The 12,127-nt window shown below is 34.5% G+C and overlaps 1 protein-coding gene across 6 annotated transcripts in view; it reads right to left on the bottom strand.

The window, feature by feature from the left end:
• Positions 1 to 4,578: 4,578 nt before the first annotated feature.
• Positions 4,579 to 12,127, bottom strand: part of LOC132273957 (uncharacterized) — a 61,540-nt gene continuing 53,991 nt past the window's right edge. For 4 of the 6 annotated variants that reach the window (XM_059775085.1, XM_059775082.1, XM_059775081.1 and 1 more), the window contains 3 exons: positions 9,157 to 9,350; positions 8,946 to 9,058; positions 4,579 to 4,974 (listed from right to left, as the gene is read on the bottom strand). In XM_059775085.1, coding sequence (XP_059631068.1) covers positions 4,708 to 4,974; positions 8,946 to 9,058; positions 9,157 to 9,350 — 574 coding nt within the window. In that variant the 3' untranslated portion in view covers positions 4,579 to 4,707. The remainder of the gene's footprint in view (positions 4,975 to 8,945; positions 9,059 to 9,156; positions 9,351 to 12,127) is intronic. The other 2 variants (XM_059775083.1, XM_059775086.1) reach the window with 2 other exon arrangements.

Raw genomic sequence — 12,127 nt, 5'->3', positions numbered from 1 at the left:
GAAAGGACTTAGAAGGCAAAAAAAAAAAAAAAAAAAAAAAAGAAAAAGAAAAAGAAAAAGAAGAGGGGGCTAAACATGGTTACAAAATTATATATATATATTATATAATGTCTCCTAACCCAATTAGTCTAGTAGGCCTGGGTTGACCCCTTAAGGTTAGACCTGTCAATGGAGCGGATTTTGATCCGGATCTGCTCCGAATCCGATTTGTCGGATATGAATTGAACAAAAAATTCAATAACCCGATTATGATCCGAATTTAATAATCCGTTAACTTAACAAATCGGATATGGATTATGCTAATCCGATCAAATAAAAATTCGATCAAATCCGATTAAATTATATATGTAAATAATTATATATATATATATATATATATATATATAATTATTTACCAATAATTATATATATTTATATCAATGCTCCAATTAGAATTGTATTAGAGGTAACCCAAAAATCTATAAAAAAAAAAAATAAAAAAAAAAATTCATAATGTTATATATATAATAGTGTGATGTTTTCATCCACTTGTTAATAAATCTCTTAATATACATTGTAATAGTGCGGTGTTCTCATCAATATTATGTGTGGTGTTCTTGTTATATATATTAATTATATATTACTAAATTTATATATATTAATTATTTATTATTATATTTATTTGGTTGCATAGTCATATTATGTAACATTATATATTAACAATTCTCCGCTTCATCTAACTTTATAATTATATATGTTAATAATTATTATGATTTTAATTCGAATTCGAATTTGATTCGATCTGAGTTCGAACTAAATAGGATATGGATTGGTACATTCAGTTCGAGAACCCATTAGTGATCCGAATCAGATAATCTGTTTGCTTAACAAATCATATATGGATTTGATCTCGATCCAATCCGAATTCGATCCTATCCGAATTCGATCCATCGAAAGGCCTACTTAACCCGTTAGTGATCCAAATCCAATAATCCGTTTGCTTAACAAATCGGATATGGATTTGATCGATCCGATCTGAATCTAATCCATTGACAGGCCTACTTCTTTTTTCTTTTCTTTTTTTCGATTAATGATTTTTGTTTTTTTTCGAATTGACAGGCCTACTTAAGGTTGCAGATATCTGAACTTGAAAAGTGTAATTCAATATTTAACCATGTAATTCAACCTTTAACAGTGAATTAACTTTTTTTTATCAACGACATGTAGAAGTTTCTTCTCTGACCAATAATGGAAATTACAACTGAGGAGAAAGAAAAAGAGATGAATAATCATGTAGAGAGAGAAACATGATGTAGAAAGGGAAAGAATAGGGAAGTATGAATATAAAGATTATGTGGACAAGGAGAAAAAAAATTAGAGAGAAAATTACAAGTTTATGTTTGTAAGTGGGTATTCATTCTCATCCACTAATCTACTAATTATAATTAGAGGAATGCTAATTGCAGTCACGCAAATGATACCTGTCATACCTGAAATTTAAAAAAAAATACCCTTTTAAATCATACCTGTCATCTTATCTCCTCTTTTAATCAATGTTGAAAAAAAAAAAAAAAAAAACGAAAAAAAGGATAGAAAAAAAACCGAAAAAGGAACAAGATAGATTCTGAAATTTAAAAAAGATATATACAAAATTAGTTTTATATATGTATATATTTCTTTTTCGGTGAATGAATTATTTCATTTTCTTTTATTTCATTTTTTTTCTTAAAATCCATTTATATAACGATAGTTGTAAAAATAAAAAATAAAAACAAAAAGAAAAAAAAAAACCGAAAAAAGAAGAAGAAAAAAGAACAAGATAGATTCTGAGATTTAAAAAAGATGTATACAAAATTAGTTTTATATATGTATATATTTCTTTTTTGGTGAATGAATTATTTCCTTTTCTTTTATTTCATTTTTTTTCCTTAAAATCCATTTATATAAGGATAGTTGTAAAAATAAAAAAGAAAAAGAAAAAGAAACACACACACACATATATATATATAAATGTATGTATGAAAAAACAAAAAAGAAAGAAATATATAATCAATTTTTTTTTTCTTTATTTTTATTCTTTTTGGATTTTTTTCTCGCTCTTTTTTTTTTTTTTACTTCCTTTCATTTTTTTCCAAATCATCTATATCTTGTGAATAAATTATCTTATTTATATTTTTTTTCCATCAGAATACGTTCACATAACTGACCACACATCCTCATTTAAAAGATGAGAGAAGAAGAGAATAAGAAAGAATCTTCAATTTTTCTTTTTCTTGCATAAAAGTTTTAGGTTGACTTATATATTGAAAAAACCAAATTTTCTTATCGAAATGATTGGCGAACGCGTTTTTCAAGTTTGCGTGAAGCTAACAATTACAGTATATTATAAATAGAAGACACCACTGTTTCAGAACAGATCATCAAGCCAAGAGCATACAATTGAGTCGTTCTATAACATTTAGAAAGAGAAATATATATATATATATATATAGAGAGAGAGAGAGAGAGAGAGAGAGAGAGATGGACGTTGGTGAAGAAAAAGAGATAGTAATAGTTGGGGGTGGTATATGTGGTCCGGCCACTGCACTTGCTCTTCACAAGTGACTTTTAATAGCTGGCCAAATCAAACACATCATGGTATCAAAAATAAGTTTTTGTTGCAAACATCGATTTTTTGCGACAAATTCCTTTTGTCACTACAAACTTTGCTGCAAAAGACCCAATTTGCTCAGTTCAGGGTGGCCAATAAGTTTTGGAAGAAAACAATCTAAACTTTCTGTGATACTTGAACCGGGACAATTGGCCAGACTTGAATTCAACCAAAAGCCTCTAAAACTAAACCTGTTCCAAAATTCTTAATTAGTGTGGAACATTTTAATTTTAATTAATATATATTATATGTTGCAAATTTGTGGAGTATTAATTTGGTCTGTGGGGTTGATACAGGAAGGGCATGAGTAGTATTATTCTTGAAAGAGCATAGAGTCTAAGAGCCACAGGAGCAGCAATTGGTATTCAGGTTAATGGTTGGCGTGCACTCGATCAGCTTGGGGTGGCCTCAACTCTTGGACAAACTGCCATCCCCATCGTTGGGTACCTAACGTGTATAATTTACGAATCATACTACGACATTGTCTTGATATTTCAGTTGAAATAATGGATCGAAAGTCATTCCATTTATGAGAAACAATAGGGTTAGAGTTCTGCTTTGTTGCATCTCATGGAATGACTCCCGCCAAAATTTTTTTGGTAAAATTGTTAACTAAAAAATAATGAACTTAAACTAAGAATAATGATAAGTAATCGATGCATCCAGTCTTATGCGAGTAAGAAATGACATCATCAAATATGATTATGTCATCATGATGTCATTTTTACTCACATAAATTTAGTAAGATATGTAAAATTATCTCTCTCTCTATATGTATATATGATTTTTTCTTGTAATAAGTTAATTGATGTTAATTTATGTCCAGATTCCGTGAGTTATCCACAGATAACAAATCCCTGCAAGAAATACCACTCAGGTATATATATATATATATATATATATATATATATATATATATTTGCATTCTCAGTACATTTCTTTTATCTTTACAATTTATGAAAATTTGGCCTTGACAGATACGGAGAACCTCGATGCCTGAAACGGAAGAATTTGTCACAATGAACAAAGGCCATCGTTTGTTAGGAAGAATTCCTCTTGATGAGAAAAGTGTATATTGGTTCGTCGCCCGTGAACGAACACCTAAAGGTAACTTTCTTCCAAAAATGTCCCGTTACCACAAATATTTCAACATTTGTTGGACATGCACCTAAAAAGCATATTATTAATTAAATTTTATAAAGCATATTATTACTTCAAAATGAGTTAAATGTCACCATTGAACAAGTCAAGTTAATCTGAAACAATTGCGATGACAGATTCAACAATCTATAAAGATCCAGGACTAATTCGACTGTCAACATTAGAGTCCGTTAAGGATTTTCCAATGGAAATCAGAGAGATGATAGAGAATAGTGACGCCAACTCACTCACCCTTTCGGACACTAGGTATCGTGCCCCATGGGACCTGCAATTCGGAAGCTTTAGAAAAGGGGCAGCGACAGTTGCCGGAGATGCAATGCATGTAATGGGACCATTTCTCGGACAAGGAGGCTCCATAGCATTAGAAGACGCAGTTGTCCTGGCTAGATGCTTAGCACAGAAAACACGCAGCATGGATGGCGCGAAACAAGTGATTAGTGTCAAAAGCGCGGAAATGGCAATTGATCAGTATCTGAAAGAGGAAGATGAGATTGGTGCAGGTCTCTACGAAGACCTACATCATCGGATTGCTGCTCGAATCTTCATCTGTGCTGCTGAAAATTGTGTGTCATTTTGATGATGATCTTTCCCGACAGGTTTGGTCATACCAGATACAATTGTGGCCGCCTTTGAAAGAAATGCTCAAAGATCACCTGTTTTTGTCATCTTATATATGTTTTGATCTGATCATTTTTCATATGTTTTTGTAGCTGTATTGTTGATTAAGTTGATTAATTAATATTTCAAGGAAACGAGTCATTTTGTTACTAGTGATCAACCAAAACGAATGAAGAAAAAACATATGATATTCCAGAAAAAGCATCACTTGGGTACAAAATTCGGCAACTATTGTCACACGAGTGCATACAACATAAATATACTGTTTCATGACTCTATTATGTATCTTGAATTTATAATCAAAGAGCACAATGATCCTTTAAGACCTGCCTAGCAAGATCAAATGCTCCACTGTTTTTGTAGATCAAATGCAGATTGTAAGCCGCTTCTCTACGAAGGTCACAATAAGCTGGCTTTTGACTGTTCAGAAGATCTGGATTCTCATTCGGAAGCTTTGGGATCGGGTAATCCTTCTCATGAATTGCAAGTACCTTTTCGTAATATGAAGCGGCCAGGGTAACGAGACCAACATGATGATAAGCCCGAGCTATGTTATATATAGCTTCCTACAGAAAGAATAAGAAACTAATCTGAAAATTGTTGTGATTACCAAGCACATTGTGACAATTTGATAGAGAATAAAATGACACCATTAATAAGTAGTTTTGTCTTACAAAGTGGACGATGTCCACAAGACAACTCAGTGATTACATGCCTGGCAAATGATTACTTAAATAGTACTACTTTCTAAACCTAGGGTCAGGGCACCATTAACCTTGGCAATCCGCAATCTATGAGTTGTTTTGTATTGTATTCTTAGATTCTCATGTTTACAGGGCAGTACATTATTCACAATTGTTACGACAAACACCGCGAACTAAGAACAAATCAAGAATCAAGTAGCAAAATAAACACACCACACAAAGAACAAAAAGATTTATGTGGTTCGGCGTAAGCCTGCATCCACGATGTAGATCCGGCAAAATATTCACTATGCGAAAATCAGGAGATTGCAAGTTGCAGCTCCCAAACCCTAGCTCTGTTTCTCTTTCTCACTTTCTTTCATGCGGTTTTCAATGTTCTCTCGTATTCCACTCCAAACCCTAAACACCTTATATAGTGAGCTACAAGAGAATCCTAAATAGGGTGCAAGACCCGTAAGAGAAAAACATGTCAAAAAAATTCGGGTGGATCGCAACGCGGCCCGGACTAAAACAAAATTCAAGCCACAACATCACGTCAATAAAGGCACTAATCCACATTGTGATGGGTCTCTACATTGCCAGAAAAAAAGAGGCTGCTGGCAAGATTTTCGTCCTCTCTCTTCCCCATCCCTTTGTTTGCTGCTCTCCCTTTGGTGGTCTCTGTTGGGGGCAGCCTGCTTGATTCTACACATCTGTTGCCAATCCTTGTGCTCAAGAGGCTACGAAGTGTGCTTCTTGCCTCCCTCTTGATAATCTCTCTCTCCCTCTCTTCTTATTATGCATCTATATATCAACCTCTTCCACCCTTTTTGTTATTTTCTTTTTCCGGTTTTAAATACACCAGTCTCAGCTTCACACTTCTTTAACTCCATACTTGAAAGCTTTTCGACATCATTTTTTGTTGAATTGGTGTGTACCTAGTAACCAGGGATGTGTGGGCTATGTTTCTCACTCTTTTTGGAGTCTCTTGGGTTTCGACGAGTTCCACATTGAGTATGCTTGAGGGTTTGATAGGTTTATAGTAGGTGCATAAGCTCGAGATGCTTGGAGGGTGACCCCTCTGTGTTTGGGGGGTTTGTGGAGGACAAGGAATATGAGGTCCTTTGACGGGGAGGAATCTTCTATTCCAGCATTTAAACATTTCATTTTGAGTTCTTTATTCTTTTGGGTCAATGGGAGAAATTGTAAATCATTGGAAGCTTTAGTGGAGTTCGTTTATAGTTTAAGGGTATAGAGCTTTTGGTTTGTTGGTAGGTTTAATATATTTTGTACATCCTTGGGGGTAGACCTGTCAACAGATCGGATACCGACCGGATCATGGTTGATCTGATCCAAATCCGATAAGCATAACACACGATCCGATCCGATCTGATAATCCGACGGATTTTTATTTGACGAATCCATATCCGATACACACTTAATCGGATGTCCAATCCGATCCGATTAAATTACAGACTTTTGTAGAAATCAATCAATTAGGGCAAACAACTTCCTCATTCTTAACTACTCAAAAACCAAAACAAAATCTCAAGTTCACTAACAATATGTTTAAAAGAAATTATTTGAAGGTAGAACAAAGAGTATTTCAATTTTTTGTTCGAGTGAAATAATATCACTTGGTTTTGTACTCTTTGTTAAAGAAATAAAATCACAATAAAGATTGGAAAAAAAAAAAATTGAGACAGAGAGGGGGAAGAAGAAGATGATGAGGAGAGAGAAAAAAATAAAAAATAAAAAAATTGAAATAACTACTCACTGAACAATGGTTCCGACTGATCAAGTTGTGAAAGAAAGAAAATTAGGGCATAAAAATTTAGGGTAGTGGAGAAGAAGAGAAGGAAAAGGAGAGATTAGAGAATATACAAACAAAATACTCACTGAACAAGGGTTCCGACTGATCAACAAGCACCCTTTCTCTTGGTTGTTGAGTTTCTCCAACCTGAAACTATCATAAAGGGAGGGTTTTGGAGCTTTCAGTTTGTGGCTAATTGAAGCTTAGGTGATATGTACATACTAGGAGATATATTATTGTGTAGGTGAGAACATTATACTTCTGTACATATAATATTCTGATTGGTCTTTTGTATGTAATCTAAACAAATCTAACGGTGGATATTTGCTGATATATAAAATATAAATATAATTATGTATAATTTTGATCAAATCGGATCAGGCCGAATCCAAATCCGATTTGTAAGTTATCAGATTCGGATCATAATCGGGGTATCGGATTTTGTACTCGAGCCATATCCGACTAATTGGATCAGATTCGGATCAGAATCCGATCCATTGACAGGTCTACTTGGGGCGCTCCCCTCTTGAGCACTTCTAAGTATTTTTGCCTGCCCATTCAGCACCATTACTTTAGTTTGCATTACTTCTGTTAGAACATTCAGATAATTGCCGCAACAAGGAGCTAACTCCTCATCCAACTTTATAAAGGTTCTCAGAGAAGGGCTACAAACCCTAAACAATTCCAAGGTCTCATTAGCCTGTAAAAGTTACAAACTTTGGTAAAAAACTTGACTTTTTCAGATTGGAGGAATTTTTTTTATTGGTTTAAATGCCAATTACAGAACGAGTTCAAATTGCTATTACCAAATGTTGGCCAGCTTCCTATTGCCGATCAGACGTTACAAATTAAACGAAGGTATCCAAGTCCCACTGCAAAGTTGCAAACATATTGTTCAACTTACTATTTTCAGACAAGGAAACATGAGCAAGTACTTTAGCATACTTGAAGAACCAAAATCCAGGTTTAGGGTGTTGAAGACATTTGAGTAAAATTACTTGCATTATAAGGCTTTTAATTTCAGGGCTTATCATAAATACCGAAGACAAAAAGGCACCTTACACTCCAATTCATTCTCACAACAATCTACTCAACAGCACCATCACTCCGACCTAAGAACCATGGACAGACACTTCTACGAGGTGCTGTGGTCATGTCCATAATTTAAAAATACTTTTTATTATTTTGGACATTTGGCTGACACATTTTGGACACTTGTCAACAAATTCCGGGCACCTGACCAACACATCCTACACTCTCTGTCTTACATAAAACAAACATATGATTGTAGTAGAAACAACACTATGAACATACATCAAAATGTTCAATCACTTTTTCTTTTAAAAATTGGCACTAAATACATTTCACAATATGTAATGAACAAAAAAACAACTATAACGACAAGAAAGGAGAGTAATATCATATATAATATATTCTTTTTAATATATTCTAACTTATATAACTTTAATATAGAAATTAAGAATGTTAAGTTACGAAGGATGGAGGAAGAGAGACGTTATAATTCACCCAATGACTTGAAGATTCTAAATCGGGTTTCACACTTCTACTAGAATAGCCCTAATAAATACATACTTGACATAAAGAGTGGATGGAAGAAGAGAGACGTTACAATTGACCCTATGACTTAAACATTCTAATTTGGGTTTCATGCTTCTACTAGAATAGCCCTAATACATACATACTTGACAAAAAGAGTAAATTAATTAAGCATGACAATAATATCCCTGCAATTCAAAACATCAACACCACATTTTAAAAGAATAGCACAGAGGTCACAGAATAGAAATATTATGTAATTAGAGACATGAAGAACCTAGAAAGGGACAGATCTTCATTGACACATCAAGGACAATTGGAAGAAAGATTGATGCATATTCCAAATTTCAAACAATTGCAAAGCAGTTCCATTGAAGTAAGACAAGATTGGAAAGCAAAATTTATTTCTGCTAGATATCTAAAATAACCAACAACAAAAAAGTATTATCCAAAAAATTTCAGAGGAATGACGACAATAGCAAACCTGGCTGTTCTCAGAGAGCAGCAAACCGTTGTAGAGGAATGCTAAGCCTTGTAGCATACACTGGTGCTTGTTCTGAAGTCTGAGTCCAAGGGCTAAATTAATTAAGGCAGTTCCTAAATGGTAGAGAAAAATTTTCCTTATGTTTCCGTAATAACGTAAAGTATAATCATGAAATTCTCCACATCTTTCAAATCTGAGAAAATAATCATACCCACGCAGAGATTGATTAGTGGACAATCTTTCATCAATTTATAAGCCTCTAAGTATTCTCTTGCAGCTGCCTGATGTTGGCTAATCATGGTAAGCTGATGCCCGAAAATGACAATTGGTGGTATACAATCTTTATGTCTGACACGCATAACATGCAGAAATTTGTTATGCTTCTTCGAACACCGACTCTCCAGTCTATGCATCATAGTAAACCATAGATCAATTACACGAGTTAAAAGATGCGTTTGGATATATATATATATATAGAGAGAGAGAGAGAGAGAAACTACAGGTGCAAATTCAAAAGGCCATGGATGCTATTCATTTGCTTAAGATGCCATGCAAGAGGGCGTGTTGCGGCCGGCAAAAATTTTGACCCATTTTTTTCTTGCGGGTCGTGGACCCTGTTTAGTACTCTCTTATAGCCCAATATATAAGGGCGTGTAGGGTTAGAGTGGGGATATTGAAAGACATTGTAAATTGCAGAAAAGAGATTGAGAGCGAGAGCTAGGGTTTGGGGGCTGAAAGTAATCTCCAGATTTTCGCAGTGAATTCTTCGCCGGAACTTCACTGTGGACGTAGGCTTTGCCGAACTACATAAATCTTTGTATTCTTTGTGAGTGGTGTTTATTTTCTGTCTTGTTTCGTGATTATTGCTTGGGTTCGCTGCATTTGTCGTTACAAATTGGGTACATAAGTTAAATGGTATTATGGTATCTGTATGCATCTTACTCAACATTGAGCACAAAGCAAAAATCATCGTCATCATCAACGATGATGAGGAGCACAAAATGAAAATAAAGAGGAAAATTTTAGACTTTTTAGTAGTCAATAAGGTATGCATAACATTTAGCCCAATGTTAATGGGAACACGGGATGCCATGCCATGTGCAAGAAGCATAAATACAAAGTAGACTATTCGCCCTAGAATGTGGTAGGACAGAAGTAGGCTTACATAGCTATTTTAGACTTTTTAGTAGTCAATAAGGTATGCATAACATTTAGCCCAATGTTGATGGGAACACGGGATGCCATGCCATGTGCAAGAAGCATAAATACAAAGTAGACTATTCACCCTAGAATGTGGTAGGACAGAAGTAGGCTTATATAGCTTCCAATCATAAGATGTGGATATAAAAAGAACCACTCTCATGAATGGCAAAGTTTTACTAAACTACATTAAATTGTTGAGAAAAAGATGGGCTGTTTGACATATTGACTTAAACCAAGGTTAATCTCCCAAAATTAGTTTAGAGTGATCATCAAGCCCAAAATTAAGACTCGCATAAGATTCTCCATAGCTAATTTTTCTTTGATTCTGCAGAAGCATGTATACCTTTCTCCACAGATTCATCCGAAGTCAGTTCTTAAATAATGTAATCTAGAAAACCATCATTGAAATATTCAGTCCCCATGGGTTTTTTATGGCTATTGAATGAATAGTTACAAATTTCAATATCTCTAGTGTCTCGTTCTCTGTAACATTAAACTTGAAACTCATTCATTTTCTATCTGTTAAAATCTTCAAAAATATATATATATGCTGAAAGGAATTGTGTAGTGTACATTGCTCATGTTTTTTAGTAGCTTCCTTTCATATGTATCCCTTTTTTCTTCTTTTTTAATTTTTTTTTTTGCTGAGTGCATATTCCCTTAAAAGATGACCTCAAAATCCCCATATCTTGAAGTTCTCACATCTTGAGGACATCATATCATTATAACCCAGCAATTTTCTTTCCTTACGAGTCGCTATGAGGAGCCCAGGGCTTCAAAGTATCATTTGGGCTTAGTTTCCAACTAGGGTATTGCTGGCCTTGGAGATCAATCGCTTCATATCAGCAATGATTGAGGCACTTTATTAAGGACTTTACCATTGAGGAAAATTATTTCCTCAAATTGACTCTTCAGACTTGATCTGCCAACTCAAATGAGACTTCTGAAGCCCAACAACCCCATTACCTACCTTCTAAATATTACGCCACATGTGATGTGAGATTCTTACTGTAAGGGCACCTAAATAGTTGTTTTGCGTGCTATATAACATTTGCAACAAAAGGACAAAGGTACAACTGTACGCAAAAAAAAAAGAAGTGAGAATTCACCCAAGATTTCTATATACGAGAAAGATGAGAATTTCTTGACTGGAACCTTTTTTTTTTCTTAGGAATAAAAGTTGAGCCATTTATGTCAGTGAATCAATTGCACCATCCTAAGTTGGGTCAGTTCAAGAAGGAACATGATAGACTCAACCTGATGCTGGCTCAATCTAGATTGAAGGCTTTGTAACTGGATCTAGCTCTCGGTTCACCAAATGGAAGTAGAAATAATGTATGGTTGGTTTTGAGTTGAATACTCAAGCTAACTAACAGCCTAAGAGTCAAATATTAGTTACATAGATGTATAATGCTAATAGAAGCATATACAATGTGTTATTATTTTCTGCATGGATTGTTTCAAATTAACCCACTCAAAGCATTCATTGATTATTGGATTAATCAACAGATTAAGCATGGCTTGTTCAATGCTTAGGTTCAGAAATGTATTAATCGGTTTGATTCTCAGTTTCAATCTTGCAGAGTTATGTGATGCAAAACGTAAAAATGCTCTGATACCGAGGAACACTCTGAAACTTATTGATACAAAACCTTAACTTGTGATAGACTATGTTACCTGGACTCGGGTACGTGTGTCGGGTGAAGGTGTGTATCCAGACATCAAACACATCAAATCCCCAAACGAAGGACGCTGGGGCACTGCTAAATATTCATATATCTAATATTTTTATTTAATTGGTTGCTAGAGCACTTGTATCAACATGAGATCGGTGGTACAGGTAGAGATTCGCTGGTTTGGATGCCTTCTGCTAAAGGAAGGTTTGAAGTGAGATCCTTCTTCCGTTGCCTTTCAGAGCTTACAGGGACTAGGTTTCCGTGGAAAACTGTGTGGAGATCTAAGGTGCCACTCAAAGTGGC

The sequence above is a fragment of the Cornus florida genome, unplaced genomic scaffold (assembly GCF_030987335.1).
Source record: "Cornus florida cultivar Cherokee Brave unplaced genomic scaffold, ASM3098733v1 CherokeeBrave_3.0.0_Hap2_Chr09, whole genome shotgun sequence".
NCBI lineage: Eukaryota > Viridiplantae > Streptophyta > Magnoliopsida > Cornales > Cornaceae > Cornus > Cornus florida.
Note: the sequence above shows the minus strand (reverse complement) of the source record. Positions and strands in the feature narration are given on the sequence as shown.